Raw genomic sequence first — 17,057 nt, forward strand, 5'->3', positions numbered from 1 at the left:
TTCCCAAGTACCCTTACCTCTTCCCCCTCCAATGAGCTCAACACCTTGGTGCCAGTAGACGTGTGGAGGACCACTGTGGGAGGGATGGAGTTATTGGAGATGGAGGGATGGAGAAGGGACTGATTGGAACCCAAATAGTGAGGATTTCCTCTCAAGTTATGAGCTGAATCTATCCCTAGTTAAAGATATTAATATTAGGACAGCTCAATGGAGGGTGAGGAAAACTGGCTTCATGGAAAGGGACTCCCAGGATGGTCTCTTACACTCTGTTTACCTTGCCCCCAAGTAAAATAGTCAGGAGTCAGACTCCATCATTTACTGGCCTGTGACCTTGGAAAACTGCTGAACTTTTCCAACCTTACACTGCACCATCAATGAATCTTAAACACCTTGCAGAGTTGTGGGTTTGGAATGATCGATACTTGCAAAGTACTCCACAAATATGCAATTTATTAATTCTCATTAACAGCTCTGGTGATTCTCAATTACATTTGGAGATGATAATCACTGTTAAGAGTGGAAAACAGTGAGGGTGATGACTCCTAAATCATCCTGCAGGAGTTGCGCTATAGAATTACAGAAGCCTACTGTCTGTTAAAGGAGATTTTACAATAATTATCTTTTCTGAACTCCCTCCCAGCTTACCCAGCTTGTCTGAGTGTGGCTCCAGAGCCTGCTTCGTGTTTGCTACTTCCATGTCATGCATTTCCAGCCAGAGTCCCCGCCATTGTCTTCTGACTCCCCTCTTCTACAATGCCCTGACCCCCGGGATTCCTGGGTCCCAAAGAAACTCATTAATAACAAACCCACTAGTTGCCCCGCCCCTTACTCGTACACACATCTGAATAAGTCATGTAGTCATGTCCAGAGACAGGATTCTGGGTTTACCCCAAGACTGACCTTCTCAAGGAAGCTTTCCCTGACCATCACAGCTCATGTTAATATCTCTCTTCTTTATCTTCTGCAGTATCTGGCCTTCTACAACAGTTATCAGAATCAAATACTGTAGTACTTAATCACCACTGTTTTATGTTGTCCAGTGATTGCTTCCATATATACTAACCTTCTCTCCTTGGCTAGACTTTAAACTCTATGATAGCAAGTAAGGTGTTGACCGATTCACCCAGGAAATACTTAATCTATTAGTTCATCCAATGCATTCCTTCAAGAAACATTTACTGAGTAAATACCAAGTGAAAGGTATGACCCATGTGCTGTGGGGAAAACTGTGGCCAAGGTAGACATGGTTCTGCCTTCAGAGAGTTTACAGTCTGGCCGGTAGACATGACAACTTGACAAGCTACTACCAAGTGTTACAAATGTTATCATAGGGGAATGCAGGATATGATAAGAGTACGTATCCAGGACACCAAGCCTTATCCACAGGTCAGAGAAGACATCTTTTTTTTTTAATAGTAAAGTGTAACTGGAATCTAAGGAGTTTTCCAGGAAAAGAGAATGAAAGTATCCAGAGAGAGGAAATAGTACATGGAAAAGCCCAGAGGTGAGAGAGCCAGGAGCTTTTTACAAAGTAAAGGAAGTTCACTGTGGCTGAGGTGTAGTGTATGTGCTGGAAGGAGGGCATAGGATGGGAGTCATTGGGAGGGAGAAAAGGTGAGTGATGTAGTTCTATGATTCCTCAAAAAGTTAAATATAGAATTACCACATGACTCAGAAATTCCACTCCTAGATATACACCTAAAAAAATTGAGGTACTCAGACAAATACTTGTACATGAAAGTTCACGGCAGCACTACTCACAATAGCCCCAAAGTAGAAACAACCATCAACTGATAGCTGAATAAATAAAATAGGATGTAGCCATACAATATTCAGCAATAAGATATTATTCAGCAATAAAAATAAACGAAGTACTGGTACATGCTACAACATGGATGAACCTTGAAAACATTATGCTAATTGAAAAAAGCCAGTCATAAAAGCCACATATCCTATCATTCTATTTATACGAAATATCAAGAACAGGAAAACCCATAGAGACATAAAGTAGATTGGTGATTGCTAGAGAAAAATGGCTAGTGATTGTTAATGGGCCTGGGATTTCTTTGGGGGTAACGAAAATGTTCTAAAAATGATTATGTTGATGGTTGCACAACTCTATGAATATATAAACAACTAATTTTATACTCAAAATGGGTGAATGATACAGTATGTGAATTATATATTAAACCCCTAATTAAAAAAAAGTCTTTACCATTGGGGGAATTTTTTATTATATATTGAATATATGTGTATCAATGTTCAATTTTTGAGGTGTGATAATGTTATTGTAGTTACATATGAGAATGTTCTTCTTTCTAGGAGATCCTGAATGTTGAATTTAGTAGCTAAGTATCTTGATGTCTGAAAATTATCTCAAATGGCTCAGCTATTAAAAAAAATGAGACAGGAAGGAGAGGGAGAAGAAAAAATAGAAAGAGAAACTAATAGAGGGAGGACGGCAGGGAAGGAGGGAGAGAGAGATTGATATGTGATATAAATATGAACAGATGAAATGTGAACGGATTTGAGCAATTGATGGAGTAGAAGAGAGACAAACTAAAATTAAGCATGAAACTCTTGCTTTGAATGTCACAGATTTAATGACATAGAATTTCATTTTTTAATCTATGAGTTCAATCATACATCTTGCTTCTGCACTGATAATACTCATAGAATTATAATACTGTAAACTTTGATTTTCTCTTTAGTTTGTAGAAAAGAAAGTTGTCATTTTGTGTATATTGATTGTAATGCATAAATTTCACACCTGCTACAAAAATCATTGATCTTGCTAAAGTAGAAAAAGCTAGCCCTGAAGGCCTAGTGGTTAAAGTTTGGCACACTCCACTTCCACGGCCCGGGTTCAGTTCCTAGGCACTGAACCACACCACTCATCTGTCAGTAGCCATGCTACGGCAGTGGCTCATGTAGAAGAACTAGAAGGACTTACAAGTAGAATATAAAACTATGTACTGGGGCTTTGGAGAGGGGGTAAAAACTATGCTTAGTAAAGTAGAGAATAGAAAAAAATGAAACAACAATAGTATTCCAAGATATAATAGAAAGCGCTCTTGAAATGAAGAAAGATGCAGACTCGAAAATCAAAAGGGATTTGCTGTGCCATAAAAAAATTGTAACAAAAGTCAGCTAATACGAAGACAAAATCTGATCAAGTTTTCCTACAAGCTTCAGTAGGGGAAGAAGATGAACACGTAAGGGGTGGAGGGAAGAGGAAGTAGTCAGGCTTGCTTCAGATTTTTCCAAAGCTATTCTCAAAAGTAGATTTTAAATTGGAAAACAGATGTCCACAGAATTCTATATCTAGCCAAGTTATCCTTCAGATATGAACACACATACAAAAGGGAAATCTAAAATATGTGAAAATTCAATAAATATAGCATCCATCTACCATTCTCATTTTTAAAATGACTTGAAGATATAATCCAACCAACCAAGGAATTAGTCAAAATAAAGAACTTAAAAATTAAAAAGTCATAATATTAAAAGAATGATGGGAAGAGTTCCATTTAACATAACTAATAATAAAGTAAGAAAAATATGTTACAATAAATGCAAACAGCATGTTTCATCTTTTAATAGCAAAGTTAAATTTAGGGCAAATAGCATTAAAGAAACCAAAATTCATTGCTATAACAAAGAGAATAAACAGACCCCTTTAGGGTCAGTTCAGGTTAGAAAAGACACTATAGACATGAGAAAACATCAGGAAAAAAATGATGTGATAGAGATAGAATGATGTGAATGTTTGAATAGAAATAGGTAGGTAGGAGACATATAGATCAATGGATCAGAATAGAGAGTCGAGAAGTAGATACATCCATACATGGTCGATTGGCTTTAGACAAGGTTCCTTGGGTGGTTCAGAGGGAGAAAGGGTAGCATTTTGCAACAATTCATAATCTTCAAAAATTGGATACAATACAAATGTCTATCAAAAGGTGAATGAATGAACAAATTGTGCTATAGTTATACAATAAAATATTACTCAGTAATAAAAAGAAACTACTGATACACAGAATTATATAGCCAAGCCTACAAACATTCTGCAGTGCTAAAGATACAGATGCAAAAGAGTACATACTGAACAAATCCATTATATGAAGTTCAAAATCAGGCAAATCTAATCCATAGTGATAAAAATCAGATCAGTGATAGGAGATGGGAGATTGATTGCAAGGGTCACAGCGAATTGTGAGGTGATAGAATTATTCTAGATTTGGATTGGGATAGAGGTAACAGGGATGCTTATAAATGTCAAAACTCATTTTTTGTATGTAAATTATACTTCAAGAAAATTAAAATGTACATGAGTGCTCTTATTCCCACATCCTTGCTATTACCACAAAAAGTCAATCACTTATAAATTTGTCAATTATGTGGTTGTTTTCAATTATCATTTCTTGTTTTTTCAATTTGCTTTTCTCTGGTTAACACTGAAGTTGAACATCTTTTCATATTGTTTTTTGTTGTTGTTGTTGTTGAGGAAGATTGGCCCTGAGCTAACATCTGTTGCCAATCTTCCTCTTTTTGCTTGAGAAAGATTGTTGCTGAGCTAACCTCTGTGCCAGTCTTCCTCTATTTTGTATGTGGGATGTCACCACAGCATGGCTTGATGAGCTGTGCATTGGTGCATGCCCTGGATCCAAACCCATGAACCCCAGGGCCACCAAAGTAGAGTGTGCAAACTTAACCACTACATCACTGGGTTGACACCCATATTGTTTATTCTTTATGAATTTCCTGTTTATATCCTTTGTATATTTTCCTATTCAGTTGTTTGTTTTATTCTTATATTATTTGTAGGAATTTTTTTTATGTTCTGGATTTTTTTTTTTGAGAAAGACTGGCTAACATCTGTGCCCATCTTCCTCTACTTTATATGTGGGACACCTGCTACAGCATGGCTTGATAAGCAGTGCATAGGTCCGCACCTGAGATCTGAACCAGCAAATCCCAGGCCACCAAAGCGGAGCATGCAAACTTAACCACTGAGCCACTGGGCCAGCCCCTGTGGATTTTAATCTTGTATCTGTTAGACATGTTACAATCTGTCACTTCTCTTTCAAATTTGCTTATGTTATCTTTTGTCCTAGAAAAGTTTATTATTTTTATGGGGTCAAATATGTCAAACTTACATCAAAATAAGCTTACCAGTTTCTGCAAAAATAATTCCATTGAGAATTTTATTTGGATTGCACTGAATGTAGTTGAGGAGAATTGATGTTGTTGAAATATTGATGTTTCAAAGCTCATCAAAATGCACAATTTTAAATGGATTGATTTTACTGTATAAAAATTACTCTCCAAAAAGCTGTTAAAAATGAGGCACCCTTTCCAGGGTCATTGAATATGTTCCATTTATTAGGGTATTCTTTTGTGTCTTCAGTAAAGTTTTAAAGCTTTCTTCTTATATTTCTTGCACATAATTTTTATTGCTATTAAGAATAGAACCTATTTTTCATTGCCTTTTTAATTGGATTTTTCTGATGTAGATAAAAGTAATTTAATTGAAATATTAATCTTTTATCTTTCCACTGATATTTCTGTTGTATTATGCAACTGAGATTTCAGAATTTATCCATTATAGCAACTAGAGTTGCCTTTTGCTACCTCATGGATATAATAAAATATTTCAGGATATACAATATTAAATGAAAATGTGTAACACGAGGTTCTATGAACTATGATCTACTTTTGTGAATACATGTACGCAGACAGAAGTGACTGCTTGGGTAACTGAGTAGAAAATGACATCCTAAATCAAGATACAGAATAAAAGACAAAGAACAGACTTGGGGGAACATAAAATGAGTTCAATGTTGCACATGTCGAGAACGAATTGTTCATAGAGCCTCAAGTGTCCACTGGGAAGATGTCTACTGGGCAGATGCGAGTAACAGTTGGGAGCTCAGGAGAAGGGTTTGGGCTTCAGATAAAGATGTAAAGGTCACCAGAATATATGAGAGGATTATAGTGGTGGATTTGGATGCCATTACTTAGAAGTGACAACTAACAAGGGACGAATGGATAAAGAAGATGTGGTATTTATACACGATGGACTAGTACTCAGCCATAAGAAATGATGAAATCTGGCCATTTGTGACAACATGGATGGACCTTGAGGGTATTATGCTGAGTGAAATAAGTCAGAGGGAGAAAGTCAAATACCATATGATCTCACTCATAAGTAGAAGATAAAAACAACCAAAAAAACCCCACAAAGCATTGGAGATTGGATTGGTGGTTACCATTGGGGAAGCGGGGAGGGGGGAGGGCAAAAGGGGTGATTAGGCTCACATGTGAGGGGATGCACTATAATTAGTGTTCGGGTGGTGAACATGATGTAATGTATACAGAATTCGAAATATGATGAACATCCAAAAAAAATAAAAATTGAAAAAAAATTTTTTTAAATAAACGAAAATAAATAAATAAATAAAAAATTTAAAAAAAGAAGTGACAACTAAGCACACAAATGGACCAAGGTTGGAAACCTACTCCATGCCATAAATGGAGCTAAGAGTTTTGTTTTGTTTTTTAATGACTGCTCTCCTTCCTTCTGAAGTGGAAGAAAATAAGAAGAAACCACCGAATCACATAGACGGGGATCTTACATACACCCAACAATTGAAACATTGTTATCTGGCAAGTAAATGAATGCCATATTTTTCAATCTGTGAAACAGTGATAACATCTTCTCTACTTCCTTGGAATTATCATGAAGGTAGAATAAAAACATAGATAGAAAGTGCTTTTATAAAGTCCAAAATACCAAACAAAAGAGAAGCATCCTTAAACTCTAAACTTGTTTACCAGCTTCCAGCTTCTTTTTCCGTTACTGAATAAATAAATTTTAGGGCCCCTGGGTATTAATTCTTTCCAGGTAAAGACAAAATATACTTTTATAACAGAAGGGTTAGGAAAATCCATTTCGGCCAGGTCAGATTAGAAAACACAAGATAGACAGGAAAATAAATCTGAGGGGAGAAACAGGTTGAGCTAAAGTGATATGAAATTTGTGCAGGGAGAGGTACATAGGAGACATTTAAGGGAGGATAAGAGGTTCACATCTTACTTAGTATTTACTTAAGAGTATAGAGAATTATTTTAAAATACCACAATCAAAGCAGAGTTTTACTAACATGTAATCTCTTGTGATGAAATAGTTTAAGAATGTAAGGCATGAAGATCATTCACAACATTGGTTCTGAAATTGTGCTTTTCCAGGGTCCTCGGGGGAAAACGAAGAACAAGGCCTAGCCAGAAGTCATGAAGACCACTTTCCCTAGTTCAACTACGCAGCTCAACTTCATCTCTCTCCCATATGTAGTATGTCATTTTAAGAGAAGTTTCTAAGCTGAGGAAAAATATTTGGAATAATATTTAAATATTAATATGTACTCGATAAAAATATGTAAATATCTCAAGTGTTATCATTATAGAGAGAAGAGAATTTTCTTTTTACAAAAGACTCGTCCCAGGGCTCCCTTCATGTCTTTGTTCCTCAGGCTGTAGATGAAGGGGTTCAACATGGGGGTCACCACAGTGTACATCATAGCCATGGTAATCTCCTTAACAAGAGAATTATTAGCTGATGGGCATAAATAAAGACCAATAATTGTTCCATAGAACAGTGACACCACAGAGAGATGGGAGCCACAGGTGGAGAAGGCCTTCCAGATGCTCCCACCAGAAGGAAACTTGAGGATGGAGAACACAATTTGTGCATAGGACAGGATGATGAGTAGGAATGGAGTGACTACGATGATCCCTCCTATGAAAAAGATCACCAACTCATTAACTCGAGTGTCAGAGCAGGACAGCTTCAGCAGAGCAGACATATCACAGAAAAAGTGCGGGATCACATTGTCTGTACAAAAGCACAATCTGGCCGTGAGCAGGGTGTGTAAAAGGGCATGGAACATGCTCAGCACCCAGGACAGCACCACCAGGGAGAGACAAAGCTCGGGGCTCATTATGGTGCTGTAGCGCAGGGGGAAGCAGATGGCCACATAGCGGTCATAGGCCATGGCCACAAGGAGGAAAATCTCCAGGTCTCCAAAAAACAGGAAGAAGTACATTTGGGTCAGGCAGCCAGCATAGAGGATAGATGAGAATTGACTCTGCATGTTCTGCAGCAACTTGGGCATTGTGACAGAGGAAAAACAGAGGTCAGAGAAGGACAAATTACTGAGAAACAAATACATGGGTGTGTGGAGGTGGGAATCCAGGCGAATGAGGACGATGATGAGGAGGTTTCCCAGGACGGTGGTAAGATACATGGCCAGGAACAAGGCATAGAACAAGTTTTGCTGCTCTGACTCTATGGGCAGTCCCAGCAGGAGGAACTCTGAGATGACAGTTTGATTCCTTCCTGTCATGCTCTGTCTCCAATATCCTTGGGAAGAAATAATAGTGTCTATTAAAACATGAATGTAAAAAGAAACACATTTCCATGATACATGGTCTGTTAGATGTTCTGCAAAAATACTTACCAACTTCATCACAATAATTACAATCTCTATACTCGAAATCTCAATAATCAGAACTTCTGTGATTGAAAATGATTTATTTTCTTTACTTCTCTTTAACAGGTCCCAATATTCCATCCTTTCTAAAACACTCTTCTCCATTAGTTTCTGAGACACAAAATGTATCAGTTTTCCTCATACCTCCCTGGCCAGAGAGCCTCAGTAACTATGATTGACTCCTGCTTTGTCAATATCTTACATGTTGATGTTCCTCAGGGCTTTTTCCTAAACACTCTTCTCTTGTAATTCCACATATACCAGCAAGAAAAACCCATCTACTTAAATGGCTTTGATTACCATTTAAACTTCAGCTATAGATGACTCTCTACCCTACTGTATACTCAGTTTCTTATGATTATCTTGTGGATGTATCACATGCATTTTCAGCTCAACATATCCCCAGAGAAACTCGTGATCTCCCCTTGCTCCTCTCCCATCCCTGGCTCCTCTAGTTTCCCATATCTCAGTAAAAGGATCCAGAGGCTCCAGTAAAAACTCTGAGTGTTTTCTTACATTCACTCCTTACTCTCATCATCAACATCCAATGTCAGCAAGTCCTACAAATTCTGCCACTTAATTCTCTTTCTCATTCATCCACTCATTATCTCCACTGTCACTACTATACACCAGGCTGACATCATATCTTGTCTGTACTATGGGAATAGTCTCAAATCATCTCCCTGTTTCCATGCTTGAACGCTCCTCCTTCATACTCTTCATTTACACAGAGGTATTCTAAGATGAAAATCTGATCATCTTTCTCCTTAAACTTTCGTAGACTCAAATTGCTCTTAAGATACAGGCAAAATTCCTTTCAAGGCAAAATGCCTTTCAAAAGGTGCTTCATGACCCTTGCCTATCTCCGCAACTTCAGCTAGCCTCACAATGACACTTACATCTCCCTTGACAGCAATACTGGACTTAAAAGCAACAATCTTGCCTCCAGCCTTTGTCGTTTTCTGTTCCTCTTGCCTGGCATCTTCTTCCCTCTGCTCCCTTTTCACCGGCTTGCCCTTACTTATCCTTCAGATATAGTACATGTCACTTACCAGCTAAACCTTCCCTCTTACTCCAGACTAGGTGAGAACAAGCTGCTATGTTCCACAGCATCCTGTGTCTGCCCCTTAGTACTCAATGCTATTGGGAATATTTGTTTATAACTGTCTTCACTATAGGATGGTAAACTCCATGCAGGAAAGGCCGTGTCTGTCCTCACGACTGCAGCAGAGATAGCACCTGGCACAGTACCTGGATGCAGCTGATGCTCCATAAATATTTATTGGCTGTGCTTCAGGCTGAGACATGCATTCTTACAGCTTGAAAGGCAGCAAAAATCCTTTTAAGTTAGAATCACTACTCCTACTAAATCCTCCCAGAACAAGAACTCACTAGCCTCAACCATTTAGCACTAAATTTGACACTTTATTACAGAATTTATGGATGCAATTTTGTACCTGTGGAAAATGTTAGGGTAGCTCAGACACACTATCCTTTTCACTACTATAAATGATATAGATAATAGATATAGATATGTGTGTGTGTATATATATATATATATATACACATATGTATATAATCCCCTATTGGTTCTGTTTCTCTGGGGAACCCTGACTAATTCATCTCGGTGTGCCTCAAAGCTGACAAAGAAAGCAGAGGAGAAGCATTAAGAGATATTGGAAGCTTCTTCATTACAGACATAACTGAGTCCAGCTGTTGGGAGTTTCACTCCCCTGATGCTGTTTGATCCAGCCACGTTAACAGTTTTTACAGTGGGACATTACACACTGGCATTACTCTGGGAAGAAACATCTAGGGAAAATCATACACCGGGTCTTGCAGAATTTTCCTTGCCTGGTAAACGAGTTGGACCTGAATCTTGTGTCAAGAGCATGACTGGGGATCACAAACCAGAGGGAGCATTTGCAGATGCTGCCACTGATGATGCAATGAGTCTCTTATCTTCTTCACCCATTAAGTCAGTACTGCTCAGCCTGGACTGTACATAATAATCACCTAGGGCAGTGCTTCCAAAACTTAGCGTCCATGCAAATCACCTGGGAGTTCTAGTAAAACACTGATTCTGATTCAGTAGTCCAGCTTCTACATTTTTATCAGTACCCAGGTAATGCCCATGCTGTGGTCCATGGATGACACAGTGAGTAACAAGGACGTATAATGCATTTAAAAATAAAGATTACTTGGCTCCATCAGATAAATTTAATCACAATCTCTGATAGGAGGTCCGTGCAAAGTTTTTATAGCTCTGAAATGATTCTGAAATAAATGAAAGGCCCAGAACCATTACATTAAAGTCTACCACAAGAACTATCATTGTGCTGAAATTATACAACATTGTGGGAATACATTATACAGTAATATTTATAAATGCTATTAATAATAAAAGGAGTACAACTGGTGAACATTAATCAAAGTATTTCTAGAATGTGGAGAAATCTTGGGAGGCTGAGAGTTGGAGAAGAGGCAGGTTACCACACCTGGAATCTCTCATGCAGAACATCACACAACCTGGGCAAACAAGACCCTCAGTTTAGAAGGGCCCTAAGGGACCAGCTCATTCACCCTCTGCCCAACTTACCCAGGGTGTCTGAGGGTGACTCCAAGATCCTGACCCAAGATTCTCCTCTCCTTTACTCACTAACGCATGTGAAATAGCCTCTATAGTCATCACCTGTGTCTGAAACATCTCTTCTCACATCTCCCATTCTACACGTTCTTGGGCCTAAGGGGCCCGGGATCCCAGAGGAGTCTAGATCCTGGAGGAACACATTAAAGACAAAGTAAACACCTATGATCTCTCTGGTGCAAATGATCTCAGACCAGGAGCAGTGACTGATTACAGGTACAGTGACTGATTACAGTTCTGATTATAATTTGAGGGAAGATGGAGATGAAGAGAAACTCATGTATGGATGCTTAATCCCTGCCTGTTTAGGGAACGGACAGTAGTCCTGTGGGGTTGGAGCCTACATTTTGGGAGGTGAAGGAAGATGGTTGGAGAAACTTGGAAAACAAGCTGGGACCAGACTCTGAATATCCTAAAACATCTTAGATTGGGGAAGGCTTTATCTTGTGGGTAAAAAACCACGAGTGGTCTTTAACGAAGTGCCATGAAAGACATATTTTGGAAAGATTCCTGGGGTGGAAGAATCTCTCGCTACAATCCAGTTCCCCATAAATCTGCCCTAGAGGAATGATAAGCCTGTGACTAACAAGGTTTAGATCTGTGTGACCCAACCATATGCAGATATATAGAAAGTACTGGAATAAGACAAAAGATAAACTCTCCCAGATCATGTTCAATTCTTCCTCAAGCCAAGATAGAAAAGGAAAGCCAGTTTGAAACCCGTTGAGGTTCTTCTACCTCCTTACCTCTCTAGAAAAACCTTAAGAGCAATCCACCACCACCATCATCTCTACTATCCTCCATATGTGTCACATAACTCCTAGTCTCCAGCTCTTCCTTATGCTGCCATTGATCGCAAAGCTATAGCTGACATTTATAACTCCTTCTTTCACTACACATTTATTGTTCTCCTTGGCCATCATCTCGGCTGGATGGGGTTCTTGACATAGTGGTATAATGCAAACCTTCATTCCTGGGGAATCTGCATCCTCATTGGTCTTCCCTTAGTGAGCCGTTATAGTTTTCATTAACATTTATTGTTAGACATGACAACACTAAGTGGCACTCAAAGAATTCCCCAGAATTATAGACATGGTCCTCTCTGCTCTGCTTTGGGTAAAACAGCCCAGCTTTCCCTTCGTGATCAATATCACCGGCCCAGGGAAAATGGCAACCCTGCTCCTTGTACATCGGTTCACATAAGAACCACAAAATGTCCAGGTAGTAGGCTCAACTTGCAATTCAATGAAACCATTGTTACATCCCCTGGTAGAACTATTCCTCCCTTAAGAACTATATGAGACACTTCTTGTGCACAATTTTCAGTTCTCTCAGCCTCATGTCTTATTCCAGCCATAGCTGCAGTAACCAGCTCTGCCCTGATTTCAACTAGCTTTAGTAGATACAACCTGACAGTACCTCACCTCAATTCTGCTCCACATGCTCCTTGCTTCCTGCCCTGGGATTTCTCTGACTCCACGAAGCAGGATGTCATTGGGATTTTACCAATACGCAAACAAATATTTAGGTATATAATTATTTCCAGTAAATTGTTGTAGAGAGTGCAAGATATGAATTGTTCTTTTTTTTTTTTTTGCATATGGAAATCCAATTTTTCCAGCACCACTGGTTGAAAAGACTGTCCCCACTAAATTGTCGTTACACTTTGTCAATGATCAATGGAAAATACATGAGTGTATCTATGTCTGGAGTCTGTATGCTATTCTATACTCCCTATACTGATCTATATTTCTCTCTCTTCTCTAATACCACAATTTCCTGATTATTTTAACTTCATAGGAAGTCTAGAAATCAGGCAATATGAGTCCTCCTACTTTGTTCTTTGTTTCCAAATTCAATTTTGCTTTTTCAGCTTCTTGCCTTTACGTAAAAATTTTCCAATCACTTTGTCAATTTGTACCCCAAAAAATCTTATTGGAATTGTGTTGAATCTGTAGATAAGTTTCAGAAGAGTCAAAATCTTAAGAATATTGACTCTTCCAATCCATGAACATGTTGCATCTATCTATTTCTTTAAATCCCTATGGTATCTTTAATCAGTGTTTTGTGATTTTCAAGGTATAGATACTGTATATATTGTGTAAGATTTATACTTAAGTATTTAATGGTTTGGTGCTATTGTAAATGGTACTTTAAAGTGTTTATTCACTTTCCATATGTTTATTGCTAGCTTATATAAATATAATTTTAATATATTAATATTTTTACATTTATATACAGAATAACAATTTTTAATATATTGACCTTGTACCTTATGACTTTACTAAACTCACTTATTGCTTCTAGAACCTTTTTTAATGTTCTTTGGGATTTTCTACATAGACAGTTATGTTGCCTATGAACAGAGATGGGTTAATTTCTTACTTTCCAATCTCTATACTTTTTATTTCTTTTTCTTGCCCTTTTCCACTTCCTAGGACTTCCAGTACAATGTTGAATGAGACTGGTGAGAACAAACATTTTTACTTTGTTCTTGATATTAGGGAGAAAGTATTCAATCTTTCACCATTAAGTATAACATTAGCTATAGTTTTTTAAAAGTTACTCTTCCATCAGGTTAAGGAAGTTTCCTTCTATTCCCAGTTTGCTGAGAGTTTTAATAATAAATTGGTTAAACTAATGTTGGAATTTTTGTCAAAGGCTTTTTCTGCACCTATTGAAATGATCCTTCTTTTCAGCTAAATCTCTCTTTGTAATAGCAAAGGACCACTTGGTAGCAATGTGACAATACACATGTCCACAAAAATACAGTTTGGAATACAGCTTTAATTAAATGCTTTCTTTGAAGTCTCACACCATGTTTTTTTAAACATATAGTTTTTTTCCTTCAGTTTGTTAATGTGATCATTTAGATTTACTGTTTGAATACTGAAACAGCTTCTCATTCCCATAATAAACTCCACTCAGTGATGTATTATCTTTTTCATATACTGTATCATTAGATTTCATTTGTTTGTATTTTTAAGGATTTGAGTGTCTATGTTCGTGTGGGATATTGGTCTGTAGTTTTCTTATAATATCTTTATCTGGTCTTTGTATCAGGGCCTCAGAAAATAAATTAGGAAGTATTTCCTCCTCTTCAATATGCTGGAATGGTTTGCATAGAATTAGTATTATTTATTCCTTATGTGCTTCTTATAATTAACCAGTAAAGCCATATTGTCCCAGAGTTTTCTTTGTCAGAAGAGTTTTAACTGCAAATTCAATATCTTAATAAAAACTACTATTCAAGTTATCTGTTCTTTGTGAGTGAGCTTTGGAAGTTGTATCTTCCAACAGATTTATCCATTTTATGTAAGTTGTAGCATTTATGGGCACAGAGTTGTTCATAATATTCCATTATTCTTCTTTTATGTCTGTAGGGGTCTGCAGCAATATTCCTTATTTCTTTCCTCATATTTATATTTTGTATTTTTTCTCCTTTTTCTCCCTTACTCATGCTGACTAAAAGTTTATCTATTTTATTTAGTTTTTCAAACAACCAACTTTTGTTTCAATGATTTTTCTGTTTCATTTGCTGTTCTCAGTTTCATTGATTTTTGCTCCTTTTGTCACTTCCTTTCTTTTCTTGCTTTAATTTGCTCTTCTTTTCCTATGTCCTTATGTTGGAAGCTTAGATCACTAATTTGGTACCTTAGTTCTTTTTTAATACAAGGATTTAATGCTATAAATATTTTCAGTATGCTTTCGTAGCATATTACTAATTTTGATATGCTATCTTTTCATTTGAATTCAAAATATTTTCTAATTTTCCTTGTGATTTCCTATTTGACCCATTTGTTCCTTAGAAATGTGTTGCTCACTTTCCAAATATTTGGAATATATCTACTTCATACCAAATACAAAAATTGTTTCCAGGCTATTGTGGATCTGAATTTAAAAGAATTTCACAATAGAATAGAGCAATAGTGCACTCCACTTCAGCAGCCCGGGTTCAGTTCCCAGGCAGAGACCTACACCACTTGTCAGTGGCCATACTGTGGCGGGGACCCACATGCAAAATAGAGGAAGATTGTCAGAGATGTTAGCTCAGGGCAAATCTTCCTAAGCCAAAAAAAAAAAAGAAATACTGTCTATATCAGTGTTGGTAAGGATGTGAAAAAACTAGAATTCTCATACACTACTTGTAGGCACGTAATTTGGTATGACTGCTTTGGAAATATCTTTGGTAATATCTACTATATTAGAATATAAGCATACTCTAGGACTCAGAAATTTTACTCCTAGGTATTTACCCAAGAGAAATGTGTACATAATACACAAGAAAACACATATAAAAATATTCATAGTAGCATTATTTGTAATACCTACTCAGAAATCAAAAGGAACATACTACCAACACAAACAACTATGTGGATGAATCTCAAAACATTATGCTGAGCAAAAGAACACAAAAAATACAAATAAGTATATACTATATGATTCACATTTGTATTAAGTTCAAAAACAGGGATTCTAATTGTAGTGATAGATATTAGATCAGAATATAATTGGGTCAAAGGATGGATGATTGATTGCAAAAGATCACAAGGGAACTGTGGGGTGATCAAAACATTCCAGATTTGGACTGGAATTGAGGTCACCTGATTGCTTACATTTGTCAAAACTCATTGAACTATACACTTAAAAGGGGTGCATTTTATTGTACATAAATTACATTTCAATAAAAATTACTTTCAAAATACATAAGCTTCAGAGCAAGGAAAGTTAACACAATAAAGTAATGCATTACAGAAAGATAAAGGGGTCAATTCTCTAAGAGGACATAACAATACTTAGCACATATGCACCCAACAAAAAAGCGTCTAAATATGTGAAGCAAAAACTGCAAGAAGACATAGATGAACCCACTCTTAAAAGGGGAGACTTAAAAAGCCCACTCAGAAATGAACAGATCCAGCAGGCAGAAAATCAGTAAAGACATAGTTGAACTCACCGTCACCATCAACTAACTGGATATAGTGGACATCTATTGACTACTTCATCCAACAACGGTGGAATATACACTCTTCTGAAGTTCATATAGAATATTCATCAATACACACCACATTCTAGGCCACAAAATGCCTATTAACAAAATTAAAACAACACACATAATACAATGTCTGCTGTCAGACCACAATGGAATTAAACTAGAAATCAGTAACAGAAAGATAGCTTGAAAATCCCAAAATATTTGGCAATAAAACACACACTTTTAACTGACATATGGGTCAAAGCAGCTATCTCAAGGGAAGTTTTTCAATATTTTGAACTAAGTGAAATTTATCAAAAGCAGTGCCTGGAGGGAAATTTATAGCATTGAATGCATATGTTAGAAAAGAAGAAAGGTCTAAAGTCAATAATCAAAGTTGTCACCTTAGGAAACTAGAAAGAGAAGAACAAACTAAATCCAAAGCAAGCAGAAGAAAATAAGTAATAAAAATAAGAGTAGAAATCAATGAAATGGAAAATAGAAAATCAATAGAGAAAATCAGTGAAATAAACTGGTTCTTTGAAGAGATCCAAAAAATTGATAAGCCTCTAGCCAAGCTAACTAAGAAAAAAGGAGAGAGGACACAAATTACTAATGTCAGAACTGGAAAAGGGGTCATCACTACAGATCCCATGGACATTAAAAGAATAACAAAAGAATGCACAACTGTGAACTGTGAACAACTCTATGCCCACAAATTTCATAACCTAGGTGAAATGGGCTAATTACTTGAAAGACACAATCTGCCAAACTCACACAAGAAGAAGAGATAATCTCAATAAGTCTATAAATATATATTTTAAAATTGAATCAATAATTAATAACCTACCAAAATGAAGGCATTGGGCTCAGATGAGTTTGC

General features: G+C 37.0%; 1 protein-coding gene across 1 annotated transcript; it reads right to left on the bottom strand.

The window, feature by feature from the left end:
- Positions 1-7,460: 7,460 nt before the first annotated feature.
- Positions 7,461-8,405, bottom strand: OR1E1K (olfactory receptor family 1 subfamily E member 1K). Its single transcript, XM_001502658.2, has one exon. The coding sequence runs from the start codon at positions 8,403-8,405 to the stop codon at positions 7,461-7,463; it is 945 nt and encodes a 314-aa protein (XP_001502708.2).
- Between the last annotated feature and the right edge of the window lie 8,652 nt (positions 8,406-17,057).

This window comes from Equus caballus, chromosome 11 (genome assembly GCF_041296265.1).
Source record: "Equus caballus isolate H_3958 breed thoroughbred chromosome 11, TB-T2T, whole genome shotgun sequence".
Taxonomy (NCBI): Eukaryota; Metazoa; Chordata; class Mammalia; order Perissodactyla; family Equidae; genus Equus; species Equus caballus.